General features: G+C 35.1%; 1 protein-coding gene across 1 annotated transcript in view; it reads left to right on the top strand.

The window, feature by feature from the left end:
• Nucleotides 1-20,494, top strand: part of OLA1 (Obg like ATPase 1) — a 192,556-nt gene that overhangs the window by 169,638 nt on the left and 2,424 nt on the right. The window contains exons 8-10 of the mRNA XM_024122194.3: nucleotides 15,863-16,003; nucleotides 16,839-16,935; nucleotides 18,983-19,105. Of these exons, the coding sequence (XP_023977962.1) occupies nucleotides 15,863-16,003; nucleotides 16,839-16,935; nucleotides 18,983-19,105 (361 nt within the window). The remainder of the gene's footprint in view (nucleotides 1-15,862; nucleotides 16,004-16,838; nucleotides 16,936-18,982; nucleotides 19,106-20,494) is intronic.

The raw sequence follows: 20,494 nt of genomic DNA, 5'->3' as shown, positions 1-20,494 counted from the left end.
CAGGTGGCAACGGATGATTTCCATAATGAATCAGAAAGTAAATATTTTTGGCTTTGAGGACCACACAGTCTCTGTTACAGCTACTCACCTTTGCTGTTGTACTGCAAAGGCAGCTATAGACAGTATGTAAACAAATGGGCATGGCATGTGCCAATAAAATTTCATTTATGGCCACTTACATTTGAATTTCGTATAATTTCACTGTCACAAAATAGTCTTCCTTTTTTGTTGTTGTTTTTTTTTAGAAATCATTTTTAAATGTAAAAACCCTTCTCAGCTTGTGGGCCATACAAAAATGTGCAATGATTTGCTGACCCCTGTTCTATGCACTTAGCCAAAGACAACCTTTCACTTGTGCACGTGATTATATATCCCCACTCACCTACTGAAGTAGTTCCTCCTCTGTCTCCCGCATCATCAGTTTTTCCTTTCCGAGTGGATGTTTCGCATCAGCATATAGGCATGCTGTCATTTCTCCAATCTTTAGCACAACAGCTTATTTTGACCCCGCTTGCCTTACACATTACAGCCCATTCTCTCCTTCCTCTGGAAAGAGTTATATAAGTATTAAATGAAATTACATATATAAGATGCCTGTCATTTTCTCGTTTTCTTTTAAAAGAAATGGAGTTGTACAGTTGTATTTTTTGCGTTACTTTGTTTGCAGATTTTCCTTATTTAAAGGAAAACTAGGCAACATGACCCCGTTGGGAGGCAGGGTGGGGAAGAAGAGGTATATAATAGATGGAAGAAGGCTCCATTTTGTCTTTCTGTCTCTGTCTCTTTCTGAATAAACTGTGCTTAGAAACTTCATGCATTCTCTTGCTTGGCTTTTGGCTTACAGACATATTAGCCTTCCACTTCTAACATCTTTCCTTTACTGATTTTCTCTCTGCCTGTCATGGCTCTTCCCTAGCAATTAGTAATTGAGTGATTCTTGTTAATGTTTTTCACTTGCCCTCTACGCTCATGCCTTCAACTCTAACCTAGATATATGCTAGTGGTTCTCAAAGTTTAATGTGCACCAGAATCCTCTGGAGGGTTTATGAAAACACAGATTGCTGCCTTTACTGCCAGAGTTTCTGATTCATTAGGTCTGGGATGGGGCCTGAGAACTGTCAAGTCCAGCAAGTTCCTAGGTGCTGCTGGTGCTCCTGGTGCATGGATGTTACTTTGAGATGCTCTGCTCTCTGCTAAGGATTTGCAAATCCATAGCCTTACTTTTTCCTCTTAGCCCTTTTCAAGTTTCATTATTCCAGACCGTCAACAAGAAATCTCCATTTGGCTATTGCATTATCATTATGAAGCTTATGTACAAAACTAAACTCCTTATTTTTTACCTACAATACATCCACAGTAGGAACTACTTTCAAACTTTTTTATCCTTGTTAGTAGTATTGTATGTACTCTTTGAATCTTTTAAGCTCATCTCTTCAAATCATTTTAACATATGTCCTTTCATACATCTTATTCAGTTAATCACTAAGTTCCATCTTTTTTCTTCTAAATCTGGCCCTTACTCATTCCTTCCTCTTCCATTACGCTGCTTATCAACCCAGACCAAAACTTTATCACTTCATTTTTAAGTTGGGTAACAGCCTCCCAGCTTATCATCCTTGACTTTGTAGGTTGTTTTCCTATGCATGGCATTCTGATTTGCTTTAAACATATTCACGCTGACATTTTCTCAATCCATGATCCTTCATTGAAACGTAGGAGAATATCTTTACAACTTGGGATAGGCAAAGATCCCTCGGATGAAATAGAAAAAATACTAATATAAAAGAAAAAATTGGATTTCATTATAATTAATAGCTTCTGTTCACCAAAAAATACTGTTAAGAAAATGAAAAGATTAGCCACAGACTGGAAAAATATATTCACTATACATATATCTGACCAAGGACTTATATCCAGAATATATTTTTAAATTTCTACAAATAATATAAAGACTAATAGCCCAATTCTAAGAATAGGCAAAAGACTTAGACATACACTTCACAAAAGAAGATACATGAATAAACATGAAAAGGTACTCAGCATCTTTAAGTCATCAGGGAAAGACAGTTTAAAACCACAGTGAGATATGATTTCACAATCACTAAAACGGCTAAAATCAAAATAACTAACAGCACCAAAAGTGGACAAGGAAAGGGGAGCAGGAATTGTTGTATCACGTTGGAAAATTGGCAGTTTATTTCAAGTATGCATTTATCCTCTGACCCAGTAATTCCAACTTTTAGTATTTATCTAAAAGAAATGAAAACATATGTTCATATCTTATAAATGTTTTTCTTACACAAAGTAATAATAGCAGCTTTATTCATAATGGCCCCAAACTATGAGCAACTCACATTAGTAGAAAAATGGATAAATTGTGGCATATTTATGTGATGGAAATCATATACCTCACCAATAAAATACACAGAGCAACATGGAGAGGCAGTGTGGATTGACTGGGAAAGGTCATAAGGGAACTTTCTGGGGACATGGAAATGTTATCTGTTTTGGGGTGGTGGTTACATGTGTGTATAAAATTCTCAAAATTCATTGAAACGTACAAGATCTATACTTTTTTTTAAGATTTATTATTTATTTATTTTTTTTTGGCTGCATCTGGTCTTAGTTGTGGTGCGTGGGCTCTTTGTTGCAGCACATGGTCTTCTCTCTAGTTGTGGCACGCAGGCTCCAGGGCGCGTGGGCTCTGTAGTTTGCAGCACTCAGGCTCTCTTAGTTGAGGCGCGCAAGCTCAGTAGTTGTGGCGTGGGGGCTTAGTTGCCCCATGGCACGTGGGATCTTAGTTCCCTGACCAGGGATCGAACATGTGCCCCCTGCATTGAAAGGCAGATTCTTTACCACTGGACCACCAGGGAAGTCCCAAGTTCTGTACGTTTTATTTTTTGTTAATTATACTGCAACAAAAAAAATAATTTATTAAAAAGCCACCAATGGCTTCTTGTTCCCTATCAAGTGTATCCAAATATACATTAAAATACCTAAAGAGATAACGCGCTGACGTGATCAGCTCTGTGAAGACGATGACAATGTTTATCTCATTTATTCCTACCAACCCAGCACTTTGCTAGCACCTAGTAAATATTTAATAAATACCTCTTGTGTGAGTAAATAGTGTTAACACACCATGAATGTTTTTGCACATATTTTATAATAGTTTTTCTAATTACTGTGTGATACGCTATTGTATTGATGTGCTATATTTTATTTCTTAAAGCAAACTATAGTGACATACAATATTATGTTAGTTTCACTGTACAGCATAGTGACTTGGCAGTCAAATACATTATGAGATGGTCACCATAAGTCTAGTAACCTTTTGTCAACGTATAAAATTATTATAGTATTATTAAATATTCCCTATGCTGTACATTACATCCCCATGACTTATGTATTTTATAACTGGAAGTTTGTACCTCTTAATCCCTTTGACCTATTTTACCCAACCTCCAGTAACCACCAGTTTGTTCTCTGTGAGTCTGTTTTCATTTTGTTTTGTTTTTTAGATTCCACATATAAGTGAGAACATAGGAATTTGTCTTTCTCTGACTGACTTATTTCACTTAGAATAATAATACCTTCTAGGTCCATCCATCTTGTCACAAATGGCAAGATTTCATTTTTAATGACTGAGTAGTATTCCATTGTGCGTGTGCGTGTGTGTGTGTTCTTTATCCATTCATCTATCAATGGACACAGGTTACTTGCATATCTTGGCTATTGTAAATAATGCTACAGTGAACATAAGGGTGCATATATCTTTTCTAATTAGTGTTTTTGTTTTCTTCAGGTAAATACCTAGAAGCAGAATTACTGGATCATAGGGTAGTTCTATTTTTAATTTTTTGAGAAACCTTCATACTTTTTCCGTAGTGGCTACACCAATCTACATTCCCACCAACAGTGCACGAGTATACCCTTTTCTCTACATCCTCACCAACACTTGTTATATGTTATCTTTCTGATGATAACCATTCTGATAGATATGAGGTGATACATCATTGTGGTTTTGATTTGCATTTCCCTGATGATTAGTGATATTGGACATCATTTCAAGTGTCTATTAGCCTTTTGTATTTTTTCTTTGGAGAAGTGTCTATTCAGGTTATCTGCCCATTTTAAAATCAGATTGTTTGGTTTTTGATATTTAGTTGTATGATTCCTTTATATAATTTGGATATTAACCCTTTCGATTATCCAGATCCCCCAGTGTTTTCTATTGAGGTTATTTGACTTTTTTTTTTTTTTCTGGTGAGTAAACTACAATGAACATCCTTGTAGCCATCCAAGAAAGTACATTTTTCCTTAACCCCAGCCAACACTGGGTGTTATTCTTGCTTTAATCTTTACTAATTTGACAGATAAAAAGTGGTATATTATATTAATTTCTTTGATTACAATGTAAAGATAGGGTACCTTTAATAACTGTTAGACTAATTATTAGAGAAGAAGATGTATCTCCACTAGGAACAGAATTAAACATGGGGCTTCCATGGTGGTGCAGTGGTTAAGAATCCACCTGCCAATGCAGGGAAGATGGGTTTGAGCCCTGATCCGGGAAGATCCCACATGCCGCGGAGCGACTAAGCCCGTATGCCACAACTACTGAGCCTGCACTCTAGAGCCCACAAGCCACAACTACTGAAGCCCACGCGCTTAGAGTCTGTGCTCTGCAACAAGAGAAGCCACCGCAATGAGAAACCCACACACTGCAACGAAGAGTAGCCCCCGCTCGCCGCAACTAGAGAAAAGCCCGCGCGCGGCAACAAAGACCCAACGCAGCCAAAAATAAAATAAAATAAATAAATAAAATTAAAAAAAAAAAAGAATTAAACATGGGCTTAAGTCAGTTGCATAGCATTTGATTTCTCACTTATAATTATTATTTTGATGTATTCTAAGAGCAGAAATTTTATTATAAAGTAAGAGAAACCACTCAAGAATATACTTTAACTGTAATATGTCATTAATAAAATTACTTTTGGCAATTTCTTTTCAAGTGAATTTATTTAAAACAGTAGATAAGTGTAGCAGGCAATGTGTAAAGGCAGCAGAGAGAAACCTTTGAACTAAGAATGGGAACAAAGGAATAAAGGTTTCATTAATTTTGTGTCTCCCAGTATGGCCAGGGAACAGGAAGTGAGAAGCTGCTTTTCATACTCAGAGGCAAGTAACAAGTGGTTCCTAGACTGACTCCTTTGATTCATATTGGTTTAGAAATTATAGCAAAGTCAAATATACTTCCTACTGGTTCACTTCAAATCTATTTTTTATATATTTGCAACCCTAGGTAATTTTTTGCCCTTCTTAGAAACCGCCAGAATATCACTCAGCAGTGATTTTAATTAGTAGCAAAACTTGCCGATTTCCTATACAGCAGACAGGACAGTTTAAGGAGAAAGTAAGAAAGGAAAGACATCCGTGGGCTTCCCTGGTGGCGCAGTGGTTGAGAGTCCGCCTGCCAATGCAGGGGACACGGGTTCGTGCCCTGGTCCGGGAAGATCCCACATGCTGTGGAGCGGCTGGGCCCGTGAGCCATGGCCGCTGAGGCTGCGCGTCCGGACCGTGGGCCATGGCCGCGGGGACTGCGCATCCGGGGCCTGTGGTCCACAGTGGGGGAGGCCACAGCATTGAGAGGGCCGTGTACCCCAAAAAAAAAAAAAAAAAAAAAAAGACATCCCTTTAAAGTTTGAAGTGGTTAGTGTTTAGACTTACCTTCTCAGATAAATTTGATTAATAGCCAGATCACAGATAAATATACAACACACTTCTGTTTGAGAAATTTTGTTCTGAACATTGAGGTATTCAAAAACGGCAAAACCATTCCTCACTTTATAAATAATAAATGTTGAGCACTTACCTTGTGTCAGATACTATGCTAAGCATATTACATGAACTTTTTAATTTAATCTTTACAGCAACGCTCTGATGTAGATGCTATTATTATCTCCATTTATTGATGAGAAAACTGAGACCTTAGAAAGGTTCCATGACACGGCTAGGATACTTCCTCTCTCTGGCTGCAGTACTCTAATCATATTCTATACTGCCTCCCTTTGCAAAGGGATTATGTGTGGGAATCCTTTAATTATAGGATTCCTTTCATTAAAATAAATTAACTTTTGTATTTTATTTACAAAAGTTCATTTTGCATACAATGTCTTTTCAGTAAAATAATGGACTCTGAGCTATTATTACTTGCTAGGACAAACTAAAGCTATGAAACCAACTACAAATTTTGCTAGCTGTGATTCTACTCCCACATTTCCTAGTTATCCCTCTTCTTATATAAAAATATTCCGGGCTTCCCTGGTGGCGCAGTGGTTGCGCGTCCGCCTGCCGATGCAGGGGAACCGGGTTCGCGCCCCGGTCTGGGAGGATCCCACATGCCGCGGAGCGGCTGGGCCCGTGAGCCATGGCCTCTGGGCCTGCGCGTCCGGAGCCTGTGCTCCGCAAGGGGAGAGGCCACAGCAGAGGGAGGCCCGCATACCACAAAAAAAAAAAAAAAAAAAAAAAAAAAAAGCCTGTGCTCCGCAACGGGAGAGGCCACAGCAGAGGGAGGCCTGCATACCACAAAAAAAAAAAAAAAATATTCCACTAAGCCAGTTGGCACTTTGTATAAGACTATGCATACCAAATTATGTCAAAATAAATATTCCTATAACAGAGAATAAGTCTTCTTTCAGAAGCAGCTGGAAGTTTTGCCACAGATTACTTACCACTGACAGGGAAAAGGCATTTCATTTCTCATCTAACATTGTTCCATTTAGCATCTGTGAAAATGTCTGTTAATAAGAATAGTTGCATGTATCTATTTGCAACTACTGAAGTTTGCATTAAGAGCTCTTCTCTTTTTTAGTGCTTCTTGCTTCTCCACTGTCCCCAAATCATTGTTCTCCAAAGATACAGAAAGAGCGGCTTTCCTTTTTTTACAGTGACTATTTGCCTTGGGTTTGTATCCTTCTGACTTGCTCCTTTATGAAATTCACATGTATCCCACATGGTAAATAGAGGATTTGGATAAACGGGATCATGAGAGAATGGACTTCTTTGTTAGAATATGGAAGCACCCTCCAGAGGCTGAATTAAGAACAACTTCAGGAAGAAGGATCCATATGGGAAAGGAGGTCTGTGCAGATTGATTCTGACATACATACCCATACTTATCTTTCCCTTGGGTGTTTCTTACTTTCTTACTGGCCCACAAAATCCCAGCTCTGTCATGAACAAAAGCCCCTTTCCCTTTTCTGCTTTTCCTATTTTTTAAAAAAAGTTATATAACTGAAAAGACCATTAAATGTATTGGTTTCTTTTTCTAAAAATTCTTGATTTTAATGAGGCCAAATTCTTCCTTTATTGAGATTATGCATCCCCTCCTCTTTGTCATGCCTGTGGCACATTACTTCCCCTATCACGATGCTTATCATGCTCTTTTTAAACTATGTATTTGTCTGTTTTTCCTTCCCCATCCCTTACACCCCCTTTTTCAAAGTTGCTTGCCCAAGGTTTAATATAATGCTTATCAGTACACATAGTTATTTACTACATATATTTGCAATCATTGTGCTTGCATTCTTTCCAGTTACTTTAATTCTACAGTAACTGTTGAGAATGACCCCACTCACTGAAAGGAGACAGCTAAGTTTGGGGGCTAACCTTTGAAGGCCTCCTTTGTTCTAGGCACTTTAATACATCAACCTGTGAGGATATATTATTTGTGTTATTGATGATTAAACTGAGGTTCAGGAAGCTTAAATGGCTTTCCCAGAATCTTATAGCTGGTATGTGATTAAGCTGGCATTTGAATTAGTACTTGCTTTACTCCAAAATCTCTGCTTTTTCTGTTGATCCTTTCTATCTCTGCAGGAAGGTTAGACATTATAGGATCATAATGTGCAGAATATTTGCACTTTTGTTTTTTATCTTTATATTCTCAGTTCAGCTTTGGGTTTTTTATTTTTCAGATAATTAATATACACAAAATTTTCCCTTTTAAAGTAGGTTTTCGTATATCCACAATGTGCCACCGTCACCACTAGATCCAAAACGTTTTCATCACCCCAGAAAGAAACCCTTTGTCCATTAGCAGTCACTCTCCATTGCCTCCCCCACCTAGCCCCTGGCAACCACTAATCTACTTTCTGTCTCTTTGGATTTGCCCATTGAGGATATTTCATATAAATTGAATCATACAATATGTAGCCTTTTGTGTGTGGCTTCTTTTACCTAGTATAATGTTTTTCAAGGTTCATCTGTTGTAGCATGTTTCAGTACTTCATTTCTTTTTATGACTAAATTACTTTCCATTGTATGGATATACCACTTACTGTCCATCTTTTTAATTTTACCCATCCTAGTGGGTGTAGAGTGCTATTTCATTGTGGTTTTGATTCGCATTTCTCTGATGATTAGTGATACTGAACATCTTAAGTGTTGGCCATTTGTATATCTCCTTGGGAAAAATGCCTGTTCAAATCCTTTGCCTATTTAAAATTAGGTTTCTGCCTTTTTGTTATTGAGTTGTAAGTTTTAATTATTATTGTGTGGTGTTTTTTATTGAAGTGTAGTTGATTTACAATCTTGTGTTAGTTTTAGGTATACAGCAAAGTAATTTAGTTACATACATATTTTTTCAGATTATTTTCCATTGTAGGTTATTATAACATATTTAATATAGTTCCCTATACTATATAGTAAATCCTTGTTGCATGTCTGTTATTGAATTTTTTTTATGTACTCTCTACTTGGCCCTTATCAGATGTATGATTTCCAAACATTTTTCCCCCCATTCTATGGATTGTCATTTCACTGTCTTGATAATGTCTTTTAGTGCACAAAATTTTTAATTTTGATAAAGTTTGTGTTTTCTTTGGTTGTTTGTGCTTTGGGTGTCATATCTAACAGACTATTGCCTAATCCAAGGTCGTGAAGATTTCCACCTGCTTTCTTCTAAGAGTTTTATAGTTTTAACTCTTACATTTAGGTCTTTGGTCCATTTTAACTTTTGTTTGTGGATATTCACTTGTCTAAGCCTCATTTGTTAACTGTTATTTCCCCATTGAATTGTTTTGGTACCCTTGTCAAAAATCAATTGACCATATCATAAACTCAACAACAAAAAACCCAAATAACACAATTAAAAAATGGGCAAAGAACTTGAATAAACATTTCTCCAAAGAAATGTCCATCAGCGAATGAATGGATAAACAAAATGTGGTATATACATCCAATGGAACATTATTCGGCCTTTAAAAAAAGAAGGAAATCCTGTCATCTGCTATAACATGGATGTAACTTGAGGACATTGTGAAGTAAAATAAGCCAATCACAAAAAAAACCAAAAACTGTATGATGCTACTTATAAGAGGTGTCTAAAGTAGGCACACTCATAAAAACAAAGCACAATGATGGTTTACAGGGGCTGGAGGTGGGGTGGAGTGGGTGGGGTGGTAGAAAACAGTGGATATAGTTTCTGTTTTGTAAGATAAAAAAGTTCTGGAGATCCGTTATAGAACAGTGAATATAGTCAACACTACTGAGTGGTACATTTAAAAATGTTTAAGATGGTAAATTTTATGTTATTTTTAACCACAATTACAAAATTTAAAAAAAATCAGTTGATCTAGCCGTATGGGTGTATTTCTGAACTCTCAAGTCTATTGCATTGGTCTATATGTGTAGTCTTTTGCCAGTGCCACATAGTCTTGATTACTCTAGTTTTATAGTAAGTTTTGAAATATGGAAGGGTGAGACCTTTAATTTTGTTCTTTTTCAAGATTGTTTTGGCTATTGTGGGTTCTTTCATTTTTCATATGAAGTTTAGGATGGGCATGTCAATTTCTGCACAAAAGGCAGCTGGAATTTTGATAGATTGCATTGACTCTGTAGATGAATTATTAACAATGTTAGTTCTTCTAATCCATGAACACGGATGTCTTTCCATTTACTTTGGTTTTTAATTTCTATCAACGATGCTTTGTAGTTTTTGTTACAAGTATACTTCTTTCGTTAAATATATTCCTATCTCAGTTTAGTTTTATTTATCATCTATAAGCCCTTCATAAATTTAGGCCAGTCTCAAAAAGACTGGATTCTGAAGTTTTCATCATCTTTATGATACTGTATTTCTTTGGCACACTACCACGATGACACGTGTTGTCACGCATGCTCTCTCTCCCCCCATGTATACACACGTTCTCTTATTCCAAGGATCTTCTCTATCTTTCCCAATCTGTCGAAGATAGTCTTCTTGACTTTCTTCATCTTCATAAGTAGTCTGGGTATGGAAGTCCCATTTCTGATACCATCTATATTAAAAAAATTTGTATCTGTGATAGTTAAATCAAGATTTATGGCTCTCCCTGTAAATTTATGTTTTGATTATAGATTGAATCAACCTTTGCACAAAAGTAGAAGAAAAGATAGTTTATCCTGGGGCACCATGGCCAGAAGTAATTAAATCTCATCTATAGGATCATAATATAGTTGGGAAGTTTTCTTGTGGCTAACAGAGATTCATAGTCTCAAGCTACAAACATTGATCTAAACCTCATGACAACTATTGTTACAGAATATTTCTATGTGTAACGTTTAAGATTAGAATATCAAATTGCAAAGAAATGGCAGAGATTCACAAATAGTGGCTCTCAGACATCAAAGTGCAGAGTGTTGTAAGGGTTAGGTGCAAATCACTTCTAGCGATCATAAATCTAGGTTTTTTTGTAGAGTCCTTAGATTCACAGGTAGTCTGGAAACTATATTTTGAGAAACACTGCTCTAAAGTATCAAAAAATGTACCCTGCTTGGGACCACTTAGTATGAATGCAAATCTTAACCTGGTAGCCTTGCAAGAGGTAAGAAGCCTGAGATTCAGGGAACATTTTGAAGTTTAAGGTGCTCGTTTTGGTACATTCTCAGATTACAGTAGTTCAAGCCACAGATTTTACCTTGGGAATGAAAGTAATCCCACTATACTATGATTTTTTCTTTGTATAGCCTTACCTGAATTAAGTGTACTTCACCTAATGTTGGTATAATTTTTCACTTCACCATTCTAGTAAATGTGCATACCTCCAATAGTCAAGTCAACTATAGCTTACTAATTTCTGAAGGTTGACTCTGGCAGAAGAGACAGATAGCTAGGAAGTACATACTTACTTCTGAGTGTTCATTACCTAATCTTTTAGATTAACTTTCAGCTTTCCTATTTATTGATCCACCCAACATTTATTGAGCATATTCTTGTGCCAGGCACTGTCATAAGTGGTTCTGGAAATAATGCAGTGAACAAAATATTCAAAAAGTTCCTTTCCCTAATAACTGAGTAAGTGGGTTTACCAATAATGGGTGGAAGATAATAAACATTAAGAACATATGGGACTTCCCTGGCGGTCCAGTGGTTAAGATTCCACATTTCCACTGCAGGGGGGCATGGGTTCAATCCCTGGTCGGGAAATTAAGATCCTGCATGCTGCAAGGTATGGCCAAATTAATTAATTAATTTGTAAAAAAAAAAAAAAGAGCATAATATATCATGTGTGATGAATTTGTGGTGAACTCAACAGTGTATGGCCCTCAGGGAAAACTGAGCTCATATGGCTTAGAGGCCTTAGTTTCCATATAGGAATAAGACTCAGAGCACAGGCCCCAGGCTACAGGTGCTGGAACAAGGCTCACTCATAAAGCCTAGAAAGAGCTGTCCTTTCCATGATCAGATACTACAAAATTGCACCCCCCAGCTCCCACCCCTTCTGGAAAAGGGAAGAAACTGTTATTCTCAGGAAACTAGAGACTGGGACTGTACTATAAGAAGAAGCAGGTCAATTTGCATTACCAATAACCTAGTGCAGAAACTCTGTCAAAGTGATCTGGAGCCTAAGACCTTCCATAGGTCTTTCCCTAGAGGAAACAACCACAAAACTACGTCAACAACCCAGCAGTTGACCACAGATTCTCTTGGAACAAAATGGCTCCTGCCAAATGACCACACATCCAAGAACAACACAGCACATACACAGGAACCAATGGTTTTGAGAGGTCATTAGCAGATGGCATATGATGGGGCGGTGGGGACAGAGTTATACACAAGAAATTAGAAATAATTAGAGCAGTCTGAAAGGAACTTTTTTTTTTTTTTTTTTTTTTTGCGGTACGCTGGCCTCTCACTGCTGTGGCCTTTCCCGTTGCGGGGCACAGGCTCCGGACGCGCAGCCTCAGCGGCCATGGCTCACGGGCCCAGCCGCTCCGCGGCATGTGGGATCCTCCCGGACCGGGGCACACCCGCATCCCCTGCATCGGCAGGCGGACTCTCAACCACTGCGCCACCAGGGAAGCCCCTGAAAGGAACTTTTAAATTAATCTTTTAAAAATTTTGAAAGAGAATAAGAATTCATTAAACAAGTATAAAATGTTACCCAAAAAGAAAAGGTAGATTTGAAAGAGAAACAAATATAATTTTTAGATAAAATTTGTATCTGGAAGAGAAATATAAACCATGTAAATTAACCCTAGGAAAATCAAATTATGGAGTCTGGAATTTCAAGATTGGATAAGAAGGTCAGGTTATAAGACCAAAGGTAAATTTGAGACATAATCTTTTAGAAATCTAATGCTAGTTTAATATTAAAGATCTCATTTGTCCGAAGACACTAACAGATCATAACCTGCCAGTGTATCTCAAAGCATAACCCTTTAGCCTGAAAACTGATTGTCCCTGCTTAGTCTCCTTGCTGTGGAATCATTTCTAGGAAGAAAAATACAACTAATGGCAGTTCCTCTTTCCATTTGTCACTCATAAGACTTTGGGGAAATCAGTGTGGCTCCAGCTCCTTATTGGTAATCTCTGGCTTTGTGCAGTAATCTATTTATATAAATTTATTAAATGAATGCTCTGAAAGCCTTTACAGTTTAACTCTTTAGGAGTGTACTGTCTTTACTGTTTCTTCTCCCCTCATATAATTTGATATTCTATGACAATATCATTATTATTTTGGTTACTAACAGTTGGATAGTTTTCTTTAGATATTTGCTAACATTTGTGTATGGAGATTACTGTTCAGTCACTTTGACAGAATGTACTTGAAATTGTTTTTCTAGTAGTGGTACTGAGCTCAACTTTGATTTTCCGTATCCCTCGTGTGCCAATAGCTCACATTTTTTAGATGACTAACTATAGTTTGGGGTATGGTTTGTAGCAATAGAATAGACGTCTTTCTGCAAAAGGTAACTGGTCCCAATGGGGTTCAAACTTGTGATCTTGGCCTCATTATCACACTTTTGTAACCATAAGACCTAACAGATATATTATGTGTATTTCAGTCTATAATCTTGAAATCAAGTCATATTTTTAATTACTCAAGGCTTATTTCAAATATGTAATTAAAAATCACTTTGGGACATTTCTCGCTTTTGTTTGATAGTAAAAGTAACAAAAGTAAAGCAGACAGCCAAAGAACCTAACTCACTTTTCATCTTCCCTGTGTTTTCTATGACAGTGAAAGTCACAAAAGTGAAGCTTGCAGGCAAAGACCTAACTCACTTTACGGAGAGTGCTACGGTACCTCTTTCTTTTAGTGAGGCTATAGCAGGTCTGATGTCAGTCACTTTAGAGACCTTTAGACCTCAGTGCTCATTTATTGCTAAAATGTACCAGCTCTGCTTCTGCATTATGAAGATCATCTGTCAACACTTTGAGATATTCTCCTTTGTTATTAAGCTTGTGATGCTCTACACTGTCAGGTTTTTTGCCAATTATAGTTAAGGTACAATGGTGTATTCACCAGATCAAAGTCTCACATTGGCGGTAGAGGAATGATTTGTAAGTCTTTATTCATCTGAATTGTACAATAGAACACCTGAGGAATGCAAATAATCCCTCTGAGGAATCTGCAGGAAAGGCTGTTAAAATGACAGGGTAAAACTATTGTTATTCTGAATTGATGTTTCAGCCAAAGTAATTATTTCTTATCTTGTTGTCTCATAACAGTTCTAGTTTTATTAGTTATGTTGACCATATTTATGAAACAAAATGTGTGTTATATATATATGTTATCCTTTTACATGGGCTTGTTTTATTTTACTTTATTGAGTCTATATTTGGTATGTGATTTTCCTTTTTTTTAATTACATATTTGATTTTGACTTGTATAATAAATGTATGTTACTAAACCATTGATGGTAAATTTTAATATACAGTTTTGTTTGAATACTGTAAGTCTATAAAATAAGTTAGAATCTCGTAATGTTATTATAGGAAGAAGTATCAATTTAAATTACTTTTTTCTTTAACCTTTCCTTCATAATTTTAGATAAGAAAATAGCAGGTTTGGATTCCCTATTTTAAAGGACACATACTTTATTCCAAAATACATTTTTAGGGATTGGTTCATTATTTTTAGGATGTGACCAAAAGAGGAAAAAAAATATTATGAAGATCAAAAACCACTGATAAATATTAAATAAGTAAATTATAGGTTAACCTTGTATAACAAACATGTATGAACTATTGTGTGAATTTTCCATTCCTTTATCCCATTCTACTCAGTAGACCATATTCTTAATTTTCTAATAACTCTCATCCCTGCCATTTTCTTTGATGGGTGAGTGTTGATGAATTTGTGGTTTCGTTCTTGTGTTTCTTATCCACTGTAGTAACATTTGCATTGTTTATTTAAGGATAACTTCCTCACTTTTTTACCGTGATAGTTATTAAAACCTTGGTCTAAATATGGGAGACAAGTGGAACTATGTGAGACTATGATATATATTGAACTATGAAATCTATATCCAATTCTATACTAAGCTCTATTGCAGAATCATAGGCACATATGCTATGATTATCTGAGAATAAAAATTAACAATACTAACTGCTGTTAATATTTGTTTACTATATGCCACGCTTTACTTTTCTAGGTTCTTTACCTACATTATTATATGTACTATTATTATCTCCATAAGTGAGGAAGCTGAGGCTTAGAAAGGTTTAGTAACCTGCCCAGGAATAAAAAGCTAGCAAAGTGGTAAGATCAGAACCTGGTTAATATATTCACTACACTTATCTCATTTATGTTCTAACTACCACTGGCTAAAATACTCCACGTTTTGGAACAAAACACTCAATAATGTCTTTTCAGGTAACACTCGATATCAATTTCCTAACTGATTTGGCTTTCCAAACCCTTTTGCTATTAAAGTACTTTATTTTCTCTGTAGTTCTATTATTCATGATCCTACAAAAGTGAGATTCATAAGAACAATGTGTACACAATCAACTAGGTTTTTGTAAATCTATATTTCTGGACTTTTTTTTTTTTAATTAGCAAAAATCTCCCTCAAAACCAGTGACAACTGTAAAGTCTTGTTAGTCCAAGAAGGAACTGAACCAGGCATATAGATATCTGGGTGGAACAAATTATTTATTTGTCACAGCTCTTCGAAATTAGCTGACGCTTTTAGGTGTAATTCCTATAAATATAGAACTTTGTGTTCTTGCTTTTTAAAAATATACTTTGTAAAGTAAGGAAAATAATAAATCATAACATTGAGGTTTTCAAGGTCACAGTTGTTAATGCTGAGCAAATTTAGTGTAACTGTAAAAAGTTTTAAAATATTTGTATTAGTTCCTATAGATAATATGTTAAAGTAAAACTAGATTACAGTAAAATATTATGGCGTATACCTGAAGCAATTGCTGCCTGTTAATGCCTTGACCTTGGAAAGCTATACGCAAAAAGATGGCATCATAAAACCGTGCAATTCTTATGAATATGTATGTGCTACTTGATAATAATGAATGTGGTACAGTCATGCATGCACTACAAGATAATGTTATGCCCTTTTTTGTCTACAGGTTGATAAAAATTAAAGAGTGGGTGGACAAGTATGACCCAGGTGCCTTGGTCATTCCTTTTAGTGGGGCCTTGGAACTCAAGTTGCAAGAATTGAGTGCTGAGGAGAGACAGAAGTATCTGGAAGCGAACATGACACAAAGGTTAATTAGCATTCATTTTCCCTACACTTTATTATCAACTATTTCCTTGCAGTAATTTAATTGCTTGCGCTGATAGAATAATAAATGACAGAGTAATTACCATTATAAAGAGGGAATCTTCTCCTTTCTTTACCATGAGACAGAGTGAAAAGATTTATTTTAAATTAAGTTTTTAACTGTCATCTGTCATCTCCGTACAGTGTTTTAATTATAACATAGGTATTAGTTATGTATATTTTTGAGAAGGAATGATCGCCAAAACTCTTTCGTCATGTTCAGTGGGGGAGGGGAAAGGGTGAATCAGTTGCCTTAATTTTTTCTGAGTAACAGTAATATATTGTTTAAACATTGGATTTCAATCAAATAATTTTGCTTTCATGACCCACGTCTTGTAAATAATTGATATTGGAGGAAAATAATCATAGAATGGGTAGATCAAATTTTTCTCTTTTTTTATAATAAACAATTCAAAATGATATGTTCAGACTAGTACAATTAAAACCAATTTTAGAAGGGATTTTTTAGGAATAGTTATGTGCTTTCTGACTTCTTCAAGTGTATTATAAAAGATGAATGGTCATTTACTAATATCTCTTTTTCTGCTTGAAATAATAATTCAAAATGATATGTTCAGACTAGTACAATTAAAACCAATTTTAGAAGGGATTTTTTAGGAATAGTTATGTGCTTTCTGACTTCTTCAAGTGTATTATAAAAGATGAATGGTCATTTACTAATATCTCTTTTTCTGCTTGAAATGAATAATTTTAGCTTTGTACTGATCTCTGGCACAATCAACTTATATGTTGAGTGAATTTGTTACATTTTATTTCAGCGCTTTGCCAAAGATCATTAAGGCTGGGTTTGCAGCACTCCAACTAGAATACTTTTTCACTGCAGGCCCAGATGAAGTGCGTGCATGGACCATCAGGGTAAGATTCATACTTATTCATCAGCTATATCCAGTTCCACACTATTGAATTCAGATTGATATCACTGACTTTGAAGTTTGTCATGGTGGCGGTTAGCTAGTCATTACAGATGAGGTTTTTGTCCAGGATAACTTTAATTATTTGTGAGCTGCTGAACAGTGAAAGTGGAGCGGCATTGATTGAGGCAGGTAACAATTGATTCTGCCTATTACATAGTCTGAATTTCTTCATCCTGTAGAATCTGTCTACCCTCCTCCTGTGGTCAGAGATAAGACACACCAGTATTGTGCTTGCTTAATCTGTGTGACTGGGTTTGTCTGCAGTGAAATTGATGTTGCTTTTCATTTTGTATTCGCTAAGTTTGTTTGGGTTGCGGGTGGTTCTTTCCTCCTTTGCTTTTCTCGGATTACATTTTCAGCAATAAAAGCAATATGACATCATTATGCTCTTCATAGATACACAGTTGGGCTCAAAGAGCTAAACTCAATGTGTAATAATTCATGGCTTTTAAAATTTGAATTCATAAAAGTAGTGTTTATTTTTGCAGTGTTTTATATTCAGTCTTCTTTAATAATGTGATATGTATTTTAAATATTGATGTATAACTGATTACCACCAGAAAGAATGACTAATTTATTCCCAGAGGACAATAGAAACTGAACTGTAATGGCTTGCTTTTAAATGAAAATATATTGTAATATGGTAGTTACTGTTGAAAAATATTTTGAAATATATGTAATCCGAAATAGTGTTACAGAATATAAAAATAATGTCAGAACTTTTAGAAATACTCAGTGTCTTATTCATTCTTTTATTATGCTTTTTTAATGTATGCTACATGATAAATTTTAGGGCTGCTTTGATTTCTGTTTTTACTGACTACCTTAATTTATTGTTACATCTCTTTTGATTTAAGATGGATAGGAACATGGAGTCAGTTGAACATAATGTTAAATGCGTTTTGTGAATGTGAGATTCACTTTTCTTTGATCTCCTCTTTCCTTTGTAAAAAAATGTTTGATTGACTTACAGCTAAGGTCCTTTTATATAGACTTACAAAATAATGTCAAAGCAAATCCAAGTTGGTAAACAAATTGCCAGGGTTTATTTTTACTATATATTTTAAAGCCTTAAAACTTCCAAACTTAAGTATGTACAGCAGGAAAGATAACATATTCTGGGCTTGAAAATATGAAACTGGTTTATCTTAAGACTGATTGTAAGTATCCATGATTTAATGTGCTGAGATATTTAGTCAGGTAAGCATCAGTGAGTAGCCATATTAACCCAATACATCTTTTATTGTAAAAACTGTGCTTTATAGTGTCAGACTCCTTACCACTTTAACATGCTTTATTAAGCAGCCTTTAGGTCACCGTTATTTCTCAAATTTCTTTCCACGGTTGTGTGTGTCTGGAATGTATGTCCTTGTAATTTAACATATGGGGTAATTATAAGACATTTCTCTTCCTATATCAACTTGAATTTTCCTTTATGATGGTTAGAGGCAGGGTGTATTATGTAAAGTGTTCAAAATTCTATTAAAATTTTATGAGGATTTTAAAATTATTTGCTGAACATATATTGTATGATTTGTTGGAAATGTCTTAAAAATATCCCTTTATGTATTGATTTTTATATGTTCTTTAGATGAGCTGAAATTTTCAAGGCTTTTTATCTTTTTGAAACCTTTGATAATTCAACTTGAAAGCTATTTAAAATCCTTACTTTTTTCCACTGTGAAGAATAGAAAATCGAAATGAAACCTACGCCGAAACCAGACCACTGCATCTAAATCGATAAATCTGTGGATGACTATTAGGAAAAACAAAGCTACGCTTCTTTAATATCTACTGATCTGTCTGTGCTAAATCTGCTGCACAGATAGTGCCCAGTGTTGAAAATGTTCTAATTGTATATCTGACATCTTAACTGATATTAAACTAAGTTTAAGTTGAGCCCAACAGCAGATCAGAGAAAAGAAACTCTCTGCTTTCAGTCAGTCATCTTAAATGCAATTAGTTTTCTCTGGTCTTTCTATTCAAAGAAAGGGACGAAGGCTCCTCAAGCTGCAGGAAAGATTCACACAGATTTTGAAAAAGGATTCATTATGGCTGAAGTAATGAAATACGAAGATTTTAAAGAGGAAGGTTCTGAAAATGCGGTCAAGGTAAGGAATTATTTTCTAGTTTCACACTTTATAATTTTTGCTAATATGAAGATACTCAGGATTAAAATGAATAATTGTCTTTTAAACTGTGTGTCAGCATTAGTTTTACTGTCAACTGATTGAAGAGCTGTAGATGTTTACATGCTTTTTAGACAATTTTTTTAATGTGTAAATTGTCAGTAATTTTGTGGTGTTTTTCTAAAACAAAAAAAATTTTTTAAGCTAGCTTTAAGTAGTTATAAATAATTTCAAAGAATTTGTTCACTGATGACCAATGAAACATTATACTTATTATATTTGAATATGTGAAAAAGAAGTAGTATGTATATGTTTAACATTAATTCAAAGAAAGCAATATAAATTTAGTTAAATAAAACCTGTTCTTGCTGAACTTCATGGTTGTACGTTTTTTTTTTTTAAAGATCTTTGGGAACTTGATTTGCTTTCTCAACACTAGAGGGCAGGTCCAAAATTGTGCTTTATTTTAGCTAATTAAGTATAATTTGATTTGCATCCACTAATAGTGAAGCTGTGTTATACATGAGTAATAAATGATTTCTTTTAATGTAAATTCTGTTGCAGACTTGATTTTGTTTGACTTTATTAGATTTACTTAGCAAAGTCCAGTGGGTATGTCATCTCTAATCAATAAATAGATAGGTCAAGGGATTAAACTAACATTGTAAGAAGGCTTCTTTATCATTAACTTAATTTGTTATTTGAAGACTACTGTAGAAAACGTTAAAGAATTTAAAGAGGTCTCTTGTGTTTACTATTTCATAATTTCAAAGGAATGCAAAAAAGTTTATTTCAAGTTTAGTTTATTCTCACTGTTATCATTGGAAAGATCATACTGAACAGCAGGACTATAATAGAATTGTTGGAACCCCAGGAAGAGAAGGGAAAAATCTTGGTATAATTGGTTCAATGTGGAATGAGAGCTATTTTGTTTTTTAAAAAGGAATGAAAGAAGTTACAATTTACAACTAAACAAAGTCATTAACTTTCCAATAGTGTCATCTGTGTCGATAGATAAATATGCAAATATAGTGTATTAAGATTGGACTTTGTCAAGAATACTAATTAGACTTGAAAAATCTCAGATTATTTTTCAACATGCTACATGATGCTGGCATATATTTTTTTCATAAAGATGATTAAAATAAGGATATTTTTCTATTACTAGAATTCAGAAATCAGATGCTTCTTTTTTATACTCTCAGGGGATAAGCCTGTTTTACCAACCCTTAATAGATGTCTATATTGTAATAAACTTGAAGATATATAAATTGTGAATACTTCCTTTAACAATACAGAGAAATTTTTTAATATACAATAAAATAATATTGCCTACTTGTAGAAATGCTTAACACTAACTGGGCGCTTTTA

The sequence above is a fragment of the Physeter macrocephalus genome, chromosome 2 (genome assembly GCF_002837175.3).
Source record: "Physeter macrocephalus isolate SW-GA chromosome 2, ASM283717v5, whole genome shotgun sequence".
NCBI lineage: Eukaryota > Metazoa > Chordata > Mammalia > Artiodactyla > Physeteridae > Physeter > Physeter macrocephalus.
Note: the sequence above shows the minus strand (reverse complement) of the source record. Positions and strands in the feature narration are given on the sequence as shown.